Below are 16483 nucleotides of genomic sequence, written 5' to 3' on the forward strand. Positions count from 1 at the left end.
AATGAAAAAAATATGCTTCAATCTGCATTCAGAATCCATTGGTTCTTTATCTGGATATGGATAGCATTTTCCTTTGTGAGTCCTTTGTCCTTGTGCTGCTGAGAAGAGCTGAGTCAGTATCAGTATTGCTGATACTGTGTACAGTGTTCTCCTGGCTCTGCTCATTTCACTCTGCATCAGTTCATACAAGTCTTTCCAGGTTTTTCTGAAATCTGCCTGCTCATCATTTCTATCACTTCTGAAAGACTTAAAAACTTTTATCAACTCAATGACCAAGTAGGATTACACAGAACTGCCTCTGAAGTCTGTGGTCTACCCTCCTGCCAAGAGGGGTGGTACACATAGGATGAACACTGAGACAAACAATTTTCTTTTAAGGAGGAATAGCTGACTTTATTGTATCAACATAGCAGTTCTATAGTAAAACTTAATCAGTTTTGAAAGGATTTTTTCAAAAAAAGTTGAATTCATGGTATCAGTTTAGTTCCATATGAAAAATGTTTGATAAAATTATACTTTCCACTTCCATTTGAATATCTTAAATTTCCTAATTCCAGAAAACGAAATCACAGGTGGGTAGCCAAAATATAAAAGAGAATACTTTACTATGATCTCCTAAAACACTTCATAATTTCCTCAGCTGTACTGATTTAGAAAATGAATGGTATCTATATATTGCAGTTAAAAGTAAATCATCTCCACTATATTTGCACAAATTAGGTCCTAGTGAATATATGTTTTAAAACAGCTTAAAGTCATCAAGAACTGTTAGTCAGTTAAGTAATATACTAAACTACAAGGAACCAGGAAGAAACACAAAATTTCTTATCTGTAAGTTTCTGTGGATGATCACAATTATCAGAAAGAAGTTCTTATCAACCATCCTATCTAAAAGCATGAGTATCTCTAAGTTAAGCTGTGAGACATAAAATTGTTGCATACAGCCAATGGGGGAATTTGTTTTGCCTGACTATGCATATCTGTTATAAGAATTTAGCTTCTCCTAATGGGTGGGAGGAGGTAAAAGGTAGAGAAACAGATTTTTGTTCATTCAAATAAAATCAAATAAAAAGTTTTGCATGATCAAATACAAATCTCTGTATCCAGCATCTTTAATTAAAGCCTGACTTCCAAAACAGGAAGTTAGAATATCATAGAACTAAAATCGATTTAAATGGTGAAATACATTTTGACATGAACAAAACGTTTTTAAAGAAAAAAACACAAATGACAACGAACTATATTCAAAATCCAAATGAAAATCCTCTTGGTGGAACTGAGACTTGGCACAATGCTCTAGAAAGTAGTTTAACTATGTAATAAAATCTAGCAGTGTAAGCTCTTTCATCTAGAGCAATCCAATTTCATATATTCCAAGAAAGTCAATAACAGATGGACACCATAATCTTCAGAGTGCTCAAGTCTAGAAGCTTTCTGTGTGAATGGGTAAGAGTAAAGACAGCAGAGCCCAGAGAAAAATATCCACGACAACAGCAATAATGTAGATGAAGACAACAGATTTCAGTCAAATGCAGTGATCAGTGTTGGTCCCAGAAGGCTCTGTTTTCTCTCTGTTGAGAGGTGGTGGTGCAGAATATTGTGCACCTTTCAGCTGTGATTACTGCACAGAAAGTTTTGCTTAAAAAAAATTTTTTTTGTAAGGGAGGGTGCTACAAGAACTGACTGTTGTGTGAAAAACAAAATTCATCAATAAAGCACTTAAGAAACTAAGCTTGCATCAAAGTTGGAATGTGTGAACTTGTTTTATTTTTGTTTGTTTTTTAAATATTTGGATAACTATTTTGACATAATTGATTGCCTTTGTAATCTTATGATTTTTATTCATTTAAAAACTGACAGTGATTCTGAGATGGCATCCATAGGCTTTATCAGACCACCAAAGGAGTCAATGTCACAAAAAAGGTGAGGACCTCCTGCGTCAGAAAATCTAACTCACCTTGTCAAGAACCACGTCACTGATGGGAGGCAGGCCCTCTGGCTTCTGTATACAGGCAGGCATGAACTGGAAGTCGAGGAGGAACTCCCTATCATACTGCTTCTTCCCTTCAGTATCAGCAGGCTTCCAGGGTTCTAGGAAGAGGGAGATTGGCAGCAAAATGCATTTAGTACTGTGAGACAAATATACGTGTACAGCTACATGAACACACACACACACGTGCGCACACACACACACACACATATGATATATATATACATATATATATACACACACACATATATCTATATATATATATATAATATATGTGCATGTTGTTGTTGAAGTATTTGTCCTTTGTTTTCGAAGAGGACCATGACATCAGGGAAATGATGAGATGACTTGCTGTTGACTTTGATTTCTATGTGTATATGTGTGTGTATACATACATATATATGTTTATATACATATAAAATGATCATGAGTGATAACTAAGTGCCATGGAAGAAAAATGTTTTGCTTATCTATAAACATGAACAAATACACAAATCAAGTAAAAGAGTCAACAAAGGTTAAACAACATGAAGGGCACAGGCCACACACAGGGTTTTATATTGTGTTATGCTTGCTACAAAAATAAACAGAAAATCAGAGGCAGCCTCTGGAGATGGCCATGTAACAACAATCATATTTGTATGAACCTCAAGTATCATAAAACCCCAAAATTGTGCCTGAATAATGTTGACAATTTTAGGGGAAAAGTTGAAAGGAGGGGTCATGACCATGCCTATGGCCACTCATTCTGAGCTGGGAGTTCAGGGAGGGAAGAAGATTGGGGATGCCAGAACCTCACCTTTCTCTCTGACAATCACACATCAGCCTGGAACCTATCTACCTTTCCAAACGCTCTCAAGTATCAGAGGCTGGGGGCTGACCTCTCCCTGTCATTCCTACTGAGCACTCCCTTCTTCCCCCTTCATCTTCTCTCAGGTCTTCGCTAAACGTGCCCTTGAATGGAGCCCTCTACTCTCTTCTGGCAGGTTATGGCCCCCTCCTCGCCTCATTCCTCCCCTCTCACTTCCGAATCTCCCCCTTCACTGTAGGCTCAGTCCCTGGGGCTCCAACATTTTACCCTTTCCCTCTTCTCTGACTCTCCATCCCACACCCCAGAGAAGTCATTGCACACTTTTTTTTTTTTTTTAACTCTCCAGGCCTCCCATACCAGTCTTCCCCTCTCAGCACATACTTCACCCAAGGGAAGTGAGCTGACTGGAGGTGACATTTTTCTCCTCTCTCTCCATCAGCTTAAGCACCCTTGTTATCTCAGACCTGCTTGATATCATCATCCTTTCCTTTTCTCTTGCCCTTTACTCCAGCTTATGATGAAGAGATGGACCTTTGGTTTTATCTTCTTGAACACTCAGGGGCTAAGTAAGCACTGAGACCTAGGTCCCACATGCTGCCTCTGTTTGCTTCACTGAATTAGATGTAGAAGGTGTGGAACACTGTATAGACAGTCAGTGGATGTGTCCATCTGTTTTGCTGAACTGCTTTTTTTTTTCTTCTTTTCTTTTTTGTTACAAATAAGGGTTCTCACTGGATAGGGAAGGGATATAATCAGAAATGAGATGATTAAAATTTTTTTTATTTTCCAAAAAGAAAATCTGTCTTTTGACTGTTGGGCCCACTGAATTAAGGAATCTGCCATTTCCTAGGATTAGATGTCTCTAAAAGTATCACATGTATGTATATGTATATATATTCTTTATAAAGTCATATTTCCTGATGGGACAAGTAGTACAGCTCACATTACAGGATGAACTTCTTCAGAGAGGAAATATGCCCTCAGTGTCAAATGTTTAAAAAGAAAAGACAACTTTTTCTTCTTTATAGTGTTTTTATTTAGAGGAAATAAATCAGTAAGAACAAAGAAAGCTCTCCAATGTTTAACACAACAAAAGGGCAAATTTTACCAGCAAATCGAAGCACCTGAAACTAAGTGTCTAATGGGAATGACTTCTGAGAACATATGCAATGTTTAGCTAGGACCCTGGATTCACAAGGAGTAGATGTACTCTTCATATAGTTTCCTTCACTTCGGGGGAAAGCAGCCAGTCACAAGTTACAATGAGTTGATATTCCTGGTAGCAGGGGCGCACAAAGTGGGGCGCACCCACTATTGAAGAACCACCACTGAAGAGCTCCTCTTAAAAAGGTCCTGACCCAAGTTCTAATCTCCTGAATTTCTATACACTAAGCTTGAAAAGCTTGTAGTACTTAGCAAAAACCAGATGAGACCTAATGAAAAGAAAAGCTAAGTTTTTCCCCCATTTCTTTGGGTGAATTTCTTTTTGTTAGTTTTAAGTAGCAACAAATGGGAATGGGCTGGCTAGGTATGGATCCTGTACTTCTGCCCTGATAATCTGACAAATAAAAAAGCTAAGGATCGCTAGTCCCCTAGAAGTAAGGAAGAGATCACTAAAGGAAAAAGGGGCCAAAAAGCAAAGACGTATTAATTTGTTCAGATAGGTAACTTATCAAGTGAACAGGATAGCAGGAAGCATGGTGAAATAAACTATGAGGGCGAGTACAGGTAGTGATGTCACGTAACAGCTTCCAGTTAAATCAAAGTTAAAAGGGTACTTGGTCTGTTACTAGTGGAAAACAGAACAAAACAGAGAATAGGAGGCAGCGAAGGAAATGGGTCCCTTCTAATAATAACACCCACTCCTCATCTGATAAAAGCGCTTTAAGATTTGTCAAATCCTTCAATAGTCTGAGGTAGCTAGTAAAGAACGGTCTTGTTCATTTTATATATGAAGTGATTGAGTGGCCTGCCCATTCCTAAGTGACATAAGCAGGACCTAACCTCAGGTCTCAAGTCACAACATCATAATCAACAATAACACATCACCTCAGACAGGCCAGGAACGAGCGACTGTACGCAGCCCAGATAATGCATACTTCTATTTCCTCAGCAGTTCTGTCCACTTAAAATGTTATCATTTCATTAAGATACATGTAGTGATTTTTCAATTTTATACTGTTACTCCAAAGTAACCTCATGCAAAACACAGCCCTTTACTAGGAAAATGGGTCTAACAGAGAAAAACTCTTCTTAATCTAGCCAACAGAGCTATACTGCAAAAGTGCTACAATACTTAAGCGTCCAAGTGGAATTTAGTAGCACGTGAGTACGATCATCACGTATATAAGCAAAAGAGGAGGTGCTGTATCTTAGAGATAGCTCTCTTCAAAACAAGTCAACAGCGGAGGAGATGCTGAGATCCAAGAGTAAATGGAGATGTGGGAGAGCAAAGGCCATAGAAGAACCGAAGAAAGCCAAAGCTGACCATACAGCGGGACATTTCATACTTTCAGATTCTGGTGTGGTTCCCTGAGTAGGTCAAAATGGGATGTACTTCTGAGGTTGAATCAAGAGGTCTGGACCAGGCCCGGGATACCTCTGGCCTGTTCCTGGGCATGCGTGAGGTGGGGAGGGACTTAGCTCAGACTGAACCCTCAGAGACTCTTCTAAAATGACTCAGCTTCCTGAAGGATCTCTAACAACCACAGCGGAGAAAGGATGACAACTTGGACACATGCCCAGAAACCACCTCCTCTGCTTACAGGAAAGTGACTGAATGCTCCTGCCTTCCATTTCAATAGATGCTGCGATCACAGATTTAGAGCTAAATGGGACTGTGGGGATCGCATAGTCTGTCAGTCTCTTTCTCCCTGTTTAACGGACAAGAAAATAGAAACTTGTGAGCTCCAGCGGTCAAGCTAGGACTTGAACACAGAGACTGCGACTCTAAATTCAGCCTCTTGCCCACAAGGGACATCATGTTTGGACACCAATGGCTATTTCCCCTTGGAGGCATATGAATCAATAGACTGCACACCTCAGGGATCATACCGTGGTTTGTTCTGTCACCTGCCTATGACTAAAAAAACCAGGTTTGTTGAAATAACAGAGGTAACACAAAACACTAAAAGCCACCACAGAAAATCCATTCGTTTGTAGCTGTTTAATATGGACGTAAGTCCAGTTTGTTCTGGAGGTTTTGTGTGTTCTAAACTCAAACCCAATTTCCAGCAGTAGTCTTTCCAAATTAGGTATAATGAGTGGGGGTTCTCACCTCCACAAAACATTCTGATTACAAACAAATTCTTTCTGCATGCATCCACATTAAGTACTGTATGTCCATGAGGCAAAGACGGAAATAGCAACAGAATAACCTAGGAGGTCACGGTATGATCTCACAAATGCGCCAGAGCCGTGTTTGCAAGGAGGTTTGCTCTCTGGTAATGTCTGGTGGTGGTGGCGTCCTTGGGGTGCAGAGCTCACAGAGCTTCACTACCACTACACACCCCAGTCTGGTACAGTGCAGGGCAAACAAAGGTGAGTTATCTCAGTTCAGACCTCATGCAGTACCTAGTTCTTTTTCATATGTCAAGTATACACTCATATTTTCTTCTAATCAAAGTTAAGTGGTTTTTCTTGCTAGACGTACAGTCATAGTGTAATTTTAAGCTACTAAATCTTAAAATTGCACCAAGACTTTTTTGGACATTCTGTATAATAAGCATATCAATTCTGAAAAGCCATCTAAACACTAGAAAACTCAGAAATTCCAGTAACTAGACATCTATTTCCTTCATCAATTGTTTGTTTCTTGAGTGCCAGACAAAAAGAACTACTTGGCACCACTTCCTACAGTGTGGATGGGTCAGCATCACTTGCCCAGCCCATTTGCTCTGGTATTACCAGTGGAGGCCCTGATCCAGAACCTTGGCGGCCAGCATGACCCAAGGGGGAGGGACAGGACTCACCTGGCTTCAGAGGGAAGGCCGCACCGTCGCCAGAGCTGTCCGGGGAGCCTCCTTCCCCCTCTGAGGCGCTCTCGGCTCCATTGCGCACGGGCTCGCTTTCCTGCTCTCCGTTTTCTTCCACAGCTTTCGCCTTTCTAAGGTCAGAGGGGCCTCGCTCAGGGTGAAGCCCTTGGCTCATTTTATCCTGTTCAGATTCAAGTACTTTGTCGCCTGAAAGGTCCTCTTCAACTTTAGGCTGAAGTACAAGTGAACACAGAGGTCACAATTTAAAACTAGGCTATGTATGTGTACGCAGGTAGAAATACACACACACACACACATACACACACACACACGGCCCACCTGGGACTCACTAGGAGACGCTGTCATGTACAGCATATAGAAGTGTCATGACAAGTTTATTTAAGACATTACATTATTCCCTCGGGCTAACACAGACAATTACCACTGTTACTAAAATGGTTTAATTATGACTAATGAAGGCCAAATATACTAAGGCTTAGAATGGAAAGAACTGTTAATCCTTCTAATGCGCTGGCCTCCAGTGAGTAGCAGTAGTGAGGCAGCCCCTCCCCCAAACGATGTTAGGGGCTCTGCATGGCCTGCTCTTGGCTGCCACAAGGAGATTTCAGGAAAAGGTTCAAAAATAAACACTGAAGGCTGCTTATCAGCCTCACTAGAGGGAGACTGTTTTCATTCTATTTTGGGAGATAGAGTTTAGAATTCTGCAAGACTTATCCAGCTTCCATCCAGTGAAGTTCAGCTTATGGTCTGCCTTCTCTGTTAGAGGAACAGAATGAGCTGATCTCACTGGCTGCACCTCTTTGATCCCCTCACCTTCCGTCAGCCAATGGAGGGGAGTGCTTAAGTATCCTGTATACTCCCCCCAAGACACCTGAATGTAAAATTCACTGTGGTCATGATTCCCAGCAACCTAATCCAGCTTGAAGGCTGAAATCCTAGTCTGCTTCACACAGCAGCTGCAGGGACCAGCAGGCTCTCTCTGCAGGGCCTTCAACGCCCCAGGACGGAACAATGCTAGGAGAGGCACAGAGGGGCCCAAAGATGGCCAGTTCAGGAGAGGGGAGGCTGAGAATGAGAGCAGAGGCACAAAGGACTCTTCATTCAAATTATCTGCAGAGTAATCAAGTTTCTGTTTGAAGGGACAGAAACTACCTCCTGGTACAAACAAGAAAGAGGCATTGGCACTAATCTGTATGCTAACACCCAGGGGCCAACTTTTTACTACAAGACACCAATTTATTCTAAGATGTGGTTCTATACACACAGTGAGTATGTGTGGGAGGGTGTCCTTCACAAATGGAATGAGGAAGCTATGGGAAAAGACAAAATACAATATTTTGAATGGTAAGAGGATGCTGTATAGAAAATAACAAAGGTCTGAAGTTCCAAGAAAACAAAGGCATCTGGAAACAATGCTTATTTCTACTGACTACACATGGCAGAAAGCACTCATTTCTTGCATGCTGGAGACAGTCCGCCTGAACCTGAGTATGGCTTATCACCCATACTTTGCTTCTTTTGATAATTAATATATTTGATTTCTTCAAAACTCTACCAATACATAACCAAAGAGGGGTCTGTTCTGCTTGACTATGCATGACTGTCACATAATATAACTGTTGCATAACTGTTGCTTTTGGTTTTTAATAGAGGGGAAGGGGGAAAATAGATTTTTGCTAATTGAAAATTATATTAAAAACTCTTTACCAACTCGGATTGTAAGTATATGATAGCAACAATCTATATGTAAGTGGCATTTAAAGATAATTTTATTAAAAATCAAGAAAACCACATCACACAGTTAACTGTGTGTGACACATCCTTGTTTCTGAACATGGGCAATACAAAAAGTAGCAAGTGTAGAAGAAAAGGTGAGGTGGAGAGCAAAGATGAAGCTTCCAAGAGCTGTGAAAAAAATCCTCATAGCTCATTATTAGAAAGAAGCACACAGAGACTCAATATCCATCTGGATGAAGAAGCCTAAAGAAACCAGGTCCATGACCCACGATCTGGAAGGACTAGAACCAAAGAAGCAGCTGTGAGGTCACAATGGAAACATCTCCAAAGGCCCCCCACCCCCACCCCTGCCCCAAATAACATGCTGAAGGAAATCTGCTAGGCCAGCAAGTTGGATGATGCTGCACTACGCTGGAAAGGCAACCACTGGATTTACTAGGATAGCACTTATAGCTTGGATTTTTTTAAGTTGATACACATAATGCCATTAAAGCTGAATGTGCAACAGTGCCTTCCTTTATGGCAGAATTCCACATTTTTACACCTGGGTTGTCTGGGGCACCAGCATCCTCTGAGAACTGTCCAATAAAAACATCTCTCTAAAAAGCCTTAAAAAGGTGTTTGAGATGAATCCTTCCTGTCATCTGTCTAAGCAATAATTTAAGACTGCTGATGAATGATTCCACAAGAGCAGACCTACTGCCATACACGGCAGGGACTACAAACCCCCTACTCTGCCTCTTAATATTTTGTTTTAAACGGACTTGAAGAAGGACAGTTTACAAGGTTAACTGAGAAAGGTGATTCCTTCAGGACTACCAGAAAGAGGCAAACAGGATGAAGATTGTGACCTCAGGCTTTTACTGAGCCATTGTCACTCTAGTCATTAATTGCTGCTCATTTTGGAGACATGTAGGTGGGCATCCAGCCCCCCAAGAAACAAGCCCCCTCCTGCCTCCTAACCCTTCATCCTTTGCCAGTAAAGTAGGGGGTCCGGTCAGGTAGGCGCAGGGCTGGAGAGGCAGGGCCTGGCTCCAGAACAACGCCTCCAGCCAGCCAGCCAGCGGCCTACTGGGGGAGGACCAGCAGCCTCTGCATGTAAACCCTATCTGCCGGACAAAGGGTCTTAAATGTGTAGCTAGGAGAAAGCTCAAGACCAGCGCTGCCTGAGGGGGCACAACCCAGAGAAACCCTGTCACCATACCGGGAAGGCGGGAGACTCCCCGGCCTCTGGAAGGGGCTGCAGGCATTTGATCCTCTGTAGGAGCAACATTTTCTTGTCCAGCTGCGACAGCTGTGCAGCCGCTATGACAGCTCTCTAGCTTCCTGCCTGCTCTTAACTCCTGATCACCACAATGAAATTGCAGAGTGCAGCATTTTAGTGGTTGCTATGGGACTAACTGTGACATCAACAGAGCATCATGTCAGAGCAATGACAAGGGAATACCACCTAGCAGGGGGGCCTGCCTGGAGGCGGCCGGACTTAGAGCTAGCTGCAGAGAGCATGCGCACAGGTAGCCATCACAAGAGAAGGTCTAGGTTGGAAATGGTAACTTCTGATTTCTTACAGAAGCAATTATTTTAAGACAGTGGTTTACACTAGAGAAGATTCTAAGATTGGGCTTATGAGTCAACTGTAGCCACACTGTTGTCCACTTTCCAGCTCCGGGACAGTAATGATGTAGAAAATATTGATGTTATAATTATAAAATTGCAGACCCCGGACCTCAGGACCAAGTTCTACCCTTAAACCTGTCTTGAGGACTGGCTGAAATTGCTATGTTGGCATTTGCAACAAAATCTAGCTTAGGGGAAAAAAGCTTAATAACAGTGGAGTGCCCACTGTGGGGCTAATTTGAAAGAGGCCACACAACTACATCTCTCTTTGAATTTCCCTGGAGTGGGCCATCATACTTCCACTGCCATCGCTCATCTGTATTCGAATAAAATCTCAAAAACTTGGTGCTGCTTTGATTAGCTCATCTATTATATTAATACAGAGTAAATTTAATTTGTTGAGGATCAAGAGAGTAGGAATGTAACATGAACCCCCTGCATTCCACATCAGCTGAGAGAAGGAGAATGGAACGGCTTTTGACATAAACCATCACAGCTGACACAGGCTCATCTCCCCCTGCTCCAGCAAAGGGAAAGAGAGTGGAGCAGAGGGAAGAAGAAATCCAACAAAACTGTTAGGAAGCTAGTAGGTAAGGTGAGTCCCAGGGTGACTGGGTTTTTGAAAAACGCTATTCCAAATCTCTCTTTAGCCTAAGGACAGAAGTACTGACCCAGCTGTGATTTTTAGAAAGGCTAGGCTGACCTGAAACTAAGTTGTAGAAATCCAGTGCTCTCTTACCTCTGACTCCACCTCTAATGCGTCTTCAGTGGTTCGGGTCCGATCTTTTGGTTTCTTCCACATCTTTGGTGCTGTTACAGCTGTCTGGGCTGCAATATAAGTTAATGCCCATTACTTGACAACACCAAATCATGCTAAGGAGAATCAGGTGATGCTGGGGGAGGGGAGTCAGGAAATGTGTGTGGGGTGGGTCTATTACAAATAATGCTTTGTAACTACCTGGAAGGCACCACACACAACAGGGTCAAGATTCTCTTTTGGCACCTAGAAGGAGTCATGTCAAAATTCAAAGTGAAATGAAAGTGAAATGCAGCTTCACAGCTTCAGACAGCCATCAGTTAACATTACGCAGTCAAGAATCCCATCCTCATCCAACACGCCCCCAGTGACAGGGATCCTCTCCTCCCAGGGCAGCCCGTTTTGTTTCTGGACAATCTCAAGTGTTGTGAAGTTTTTCCTGATGACCTCACTAGGAAATGTGTCCTTCGGTAACCTCCAGCCATTGTTCTAGTTCTACTCTCTGAAGACAAACTGATTGAAGAAGTCCTCTTCCATATGGCAGCCCTTCAATGGCCTGCAGTGACTGCACTTCTGGGTCTTCCCCAAGCTACAAAAGCCCCAAGTCTTTAAATATATTATTTTACAGAATAGCCTCCAGTTGTCTCATCATACTGGCTGACCTTCTCTAAACGTGCCTGGAACTTGATGAAATACTACAGATGTGGTCTGATTAGGACAGATCGGAGCAAGACGACAGAAGTAACTCCCCTTTTGGACACTAAGCTTCTATTCATGCGGCTTCAGATGGGATTAGATTTGTGGTTTCTCCACAGACCGGTGTGGACACATCTGGAGCTTGCAGTTCACTAAAAGCCAAAGCTGGAACATCCTTCTCACACGAGAGCTGCCTCGCCACTTCTCCCCAATCCTGTACTTGTAAAACTGATTTCCTGCTACATCTGTAGCATCTTCTGAGACTCAGTCTATCGATCTAGATTGCTGAGGTCCTTCTGGATCCTGACTGTCGTTTAATTTTGCCTCTTCTTTCTAGGTTTTATCTATTTTATTTGATAAGTCATTGTCCCAAACTTCCTAGAAACCAAAAGAAGCTTTGGCTTAATATTTTACATATGCTATGAAAATACTTCTTTCCTACCTCTACCACGTTATGTGCAACTGTCAGGGTGAAAAGGAAGAGATGAAATACAGGACAAAGTCAGGTTTGCCATTGAATGCTTCTAATGCTCAACAAGCTTCCTGGGTAAAGTACACTTCAATTTTCAGAACCTAATCTGACAAAAATTTACTAGGCACCTACTATGTGTGAGGCATCAACTTTTAAACAGCAGAGCAAAAAATCATATTGCTTACAAATGTTAAAGAATTACTGTGAGTCTGGTCTGAAAAGAGCCTTGATTGTCAATTGAGAAAGAATAGTATGAAGACAAGGCGTTGGGGGAGGGAAGTGCGGTTACCAAGGAAATAAGCGATGAAGATATGAAACACATTCTAAAATCAAGGAATATGAAGCTGGAGGAGACCAACTAATACAAGTCCTGGTTGAAGGGCAATGGCGCTCAAAATGACAAAACCGATCCTTTCCCATGACTGCTTAAGCTTTTGTTATTTGCTCTGATGAAGAGGATTTTATGGTTTTCCTTGTGTCACTCTTGCAGAATCATCTGAGGTTTTCGAGATCTCCCTTACTGTACTTTGAACCTATTGTTCCTTGTCCTCAACCTTGGTGTTAACCTTCATGATTCTCCTTTCTCCCTATCTGCTGCCAAGATCTTTTATTAAACCTCTCCCAATTTCTTGACTTGACCATAGTCTTTGGATTAGACCTCCCCCCAACATCTCTCCTGTCCACCCCACTTTTCTATTCCCACTGTAACCACCACAACATATTAGATCCAATCACCACACACCTGGCCTATTGCAACAACCTTGACTGCTTCTTCCTACTTCCATTCTCTTCCTTCTTGAAACCTTATTTCACACAAGTGCCACACACAAATTTTATGCAAAGCTTTGGTTGTATCACCCCTCTTCATGAAAACTGAAGTGGATTTCTATTGCCCTTAGGAATAAATCCCAGCCTTCTCTGATTGTCAAGCAAGGTTCTACAACTTTGTACTTCACTACCTTATCACCCTTACGTCATATGATTCCCATCTATGCTCCAGCCAAGTATACTCTGGATGTTCCCTTATGTGTGTCCAGTATTTTCCTCCTCCTATGCCTATTTGCCTTGTTCCCTATGTCTAGAGGGCCTTCACCCTTCTTGGTTTGAAATTTTGCACACACATAGGTCAAAACTGTTCAAATGTCACCTCTTTTGTAAAATCTTCCAGTTACAAAATGATCCTACTTTTCCTCTGGTCTCATTACTCAGAATATTGTGGGCTGAAAGAGTGTTCAAAAGAACAAGGAGTACTGGGGAAAAGACCAGGAGGAGAATAAAAGAAAGCATGCAAAAAGTGGCGAAGAGCGCAGGGGTCTACTGGCTAAGCAGCTGGTGGAGAGTGATGGGCAACATGCCTATGTGGAAGACTATCAAGCACCATGCACTCAGGCTGCTGTGACTTTACCCAGACTTCCCTTCTTGATGGCATGAGTTCCTGGGCAATGAAATCGAGCCATCCTATGGGTAAGGTGGGAAATAAATTGGACTTGCCCCAAAGGGAGATATTTCAAACCTGCTTCACTAAAAAGTTTAGGATATTAGGACAGTCACTGTCTTTACTTTTCTTTGTATTCTCAATGCTTAGCACACAGTAGGCACTTAATATATGTGTTCTGACTGCTGCTAATCAAACAGCTGTTGTACAGGAGTCAGAAGGCGAACAGTGCTACTGCTCTCTGAGACACTTTGGGCAAGTCTCTTCTCCAGCCTGGACCTCAATGATCTCTTCTGAAAATAAGGACTTTGGAAGTATGTAACAGCTAAGGCTCTGACGATAAAAGGATAAAATCAAAGCAATTTTTTTTCTGCTAAGCTGTATTTCTTTTCGTGTATCAGTCTCAATTTCAAAATTCTTTCTGGAGGGGGGATTCTCATTTCAGAAAGAACTTTGGTTATCAAATAACAGGATCACAGATTTAAAGCTAGGAGAGATGACTCAAGTCAGGACTGAGGCACTTAAAAAAAACCTAATGACGATGTAGACCATCTGAAAAGAAAATATATTTAAAAAACCCCATTCTAAGTGGTGGCCACTGGTGACAAATAACTTCTTCCATTCTTGCAAGCTCTATGATCTCGTCACCCTGAGTACTCCCTCCCTCCATTGCCTGGGCTGATGGCAATCCCATTTGGCCATTTTGTTCTGGGTAATTTCTGTTTATGTTCTTCTCTCTTTCCTTCAATAAAGCTCTACTCAGTGTTAGAGGTCTTCTGGTTCTTTTTATGTTTATTTATTTTAAAAATAATGATTTATTGGAAATATAATATTAATTGTTAATTTATTGTTAACACTTCACCTATATTCAATTTAGCGAACACAAGTAGTGATAAGTATAAAGGATTGTCTAGGTATCAGGGAAACAAAAGGAAAAAAACAAAATCTTTCTCACATTCAAGCAGCATACACTCTACGAGGAGGTGGAGACAGCATGTACAAAGATGAGTAAATGAAAAATATATGCAAAGTAATACAAAACAATTTCAAGAGGAAAAGAGCACTGTCAGTAATTATGCTATGCAATATTGTCCATGCAGACACCATTGAGATGTACAGAATAGTTTTTGCCTAAACTAAATGGTCTCAGTCTATTTTTTTCCCATTCTTCTACTTATTAAAAGTTCTTTCTGTCAAATATCCTATATTGCTTTCAGTGTGCATATAGCAGATTCATCTAACATTAATTAAGCTGCCTCTAATCTTCAGTAAGACAGAAAACTAGATAACAAAAATGGCTAGGATTTTATCGCTAATAACTGTAAATGGTTTCTGAACCAGGGACAAAAGATGGATAAAGATGACAAAAGGGGAAAATATTAATGGTTGGAGAACAAACACAGTGGTCAGCTAGAGGTAGAACTGTAAATTGGTTTTCCACCAATCTGTAAAACACTTTAGTCACTGAACTGTTTAACTCCACTGATGCAGTGAAACTACTATGTATATGTACTCCAAAGAGGTCTAGGACAAAAGTAACCCTCTGTAGGAGCAAAGAATTGAAAAGATGTGTCCATGAACTGAAGAACAGCCCAAAACAATATGGGATATGAATGTAATGGGATTTTATTGTGCCACAAGAAACGAGGATTAGGACAGATTCAGAGAAGTATGGAGAAAGAGACATGTATAGAGTGATGGAGAGAGAAGTTAGCAGAAACAGAACAATGTACACAATGTGAGGGAAAAGAACTACAGAAGGCCAGAATTTTCATCAGAGCAGCTTCCCAACACAGCTTCAGTAGATATGAGGGCAAACTGCTACTTGGTGGAGAAAAGAGGGAGGATCTAGGGCTGCAGAAGCAGAAAGGCCTTCTCAGGGGTGAGCTGTTGCTCAACTGTGCACATCTGTTAAACTTGAGAGAGGGGAAGGAGAGAGACGATAGTAAGTAACAAAAATGGAGGGAAAAAGATATTTGCTGAAATCAATTAAACTATAGATGCTTATTAAACAAGTTTGGGGGGGTGGAGTGACGTTCAATACTGTTTTCAATAAAACTTTTTTTTTTAAATGAGGGTCTATAGTGCTCTCCTGTGAGTAAAGGGCATAAACTTTTTGACATAGGCTTTGTAACATCCTGGCTGCTTAGGTCTTTTGAGCTTTTTCCAGGTTCTTGGCTACATTGTGGATATTTGACATTGCCAGGTAAGAGAGATATCTCTACCCACTGAAAACTGCTGATGGTTTTGTGTCAGATTGTATTTCTTATATTGAAATCTTATTCAAAAAGGAAAAAAAACCATGTGAAGCAAAGTGTTTACAAAAAAATCATTTAAAGTCAACGTTTTTTCTTATTAAATTCTTGACCTTTCTCTTTCTTTGGCTATCTTTCTCCAATGACTTTCATCCCCAATTTGTTTACTGCTATAACTTGAGACCTAGTAGCCCAAGTGATACACTTCCATGGCCCAGGGTCCATCTCGGGGAGAGTTCCTCATCCTCAAACCCTTTTTCTTTGCCTAACTTCAAACCCTACCCATAGTTTCCTTAGGGAATTTCAGAATAGAGCTTGTGCCTAGGTCTTTAAAGCCATAGGTAAAAGGGTTCCCAGTTCCCAGAATGCATGTGCTTGAGGTCACAATATATATACAAAGTACAGGAAAGGCTTTTGTGTCATCTCACAAAAATGAAGACAACTCAAAACAGCCAATGGACAAATGACACCATTATCTACTCTTTACAACTGTTCCACAAATAAGTCACTCCATTTCTCAGCTCTGGGCATTTTCTCTGGCTGTCCCCTGGGCCTGGAATGCTCCCTCTCCTCATCTCTACCCCTAGCTTCCCCAGCTTCCTAAAATCTCATCTTTTAGTTCTAGTGCCTTTCTTTTGTTAATTATTTCCTGATTATCCTACATGCTTTGTATATATCTGTTTGCATGGTGTCTCCCTCATTAGATTGTAGGCTCCGT

At 41.4% G+C, this 16483-nt stretch overlaps 1 protein-coding gene across 3 annotated transcripts in view; it reads right to left on the reverse strand.

The window, feature by feature from the left end:
• The window catches only part of EIF4G3 (eukaryotic translation initiation factor 4 gamma 3), a 385863-nt gene that overhangs the window by 74929 nt on the left and 294451 nt on the right, over positions 1–16483 (reverse strand). For all 3 annotated transcript variants that reach the window (XM_036742705.1, XM_036742704.1, XM_036742703.1), the window contains 3 exons: positions 10890–10978; positions 6773–7007; positions 1958–2091 (listed from right to left, as the gene is read on the reverse strand). In XM_036742705.1, coding sequence (XP_036598600.1) covers positions 1958–2091; positions 6773–7007; positions 10890–10978 — 458 coding nt within the window. The remainder of the gene's footprint in view (positions 1–1957; positions 2092–6772; positions 7008–10889; positions 10979–16483) is intronic.

The sequence above is a fragment of the Trichosurus vulpecula genome, chromosome 2 (assembly GCF_011100635.1).
Source record: "Trichosurus vulpecula isolate mTriVul1 chromosome 2, mTriVul1.pri, whole genome shotgun sequence".
NCBI classification, from domain to species: domain Eukaryota; kingdom Metazoa; phylum Chordata; class Mammalia; order Diprotodontia; family Phalangeridae; genus Trichosurus; species Trichosurus vulpecula.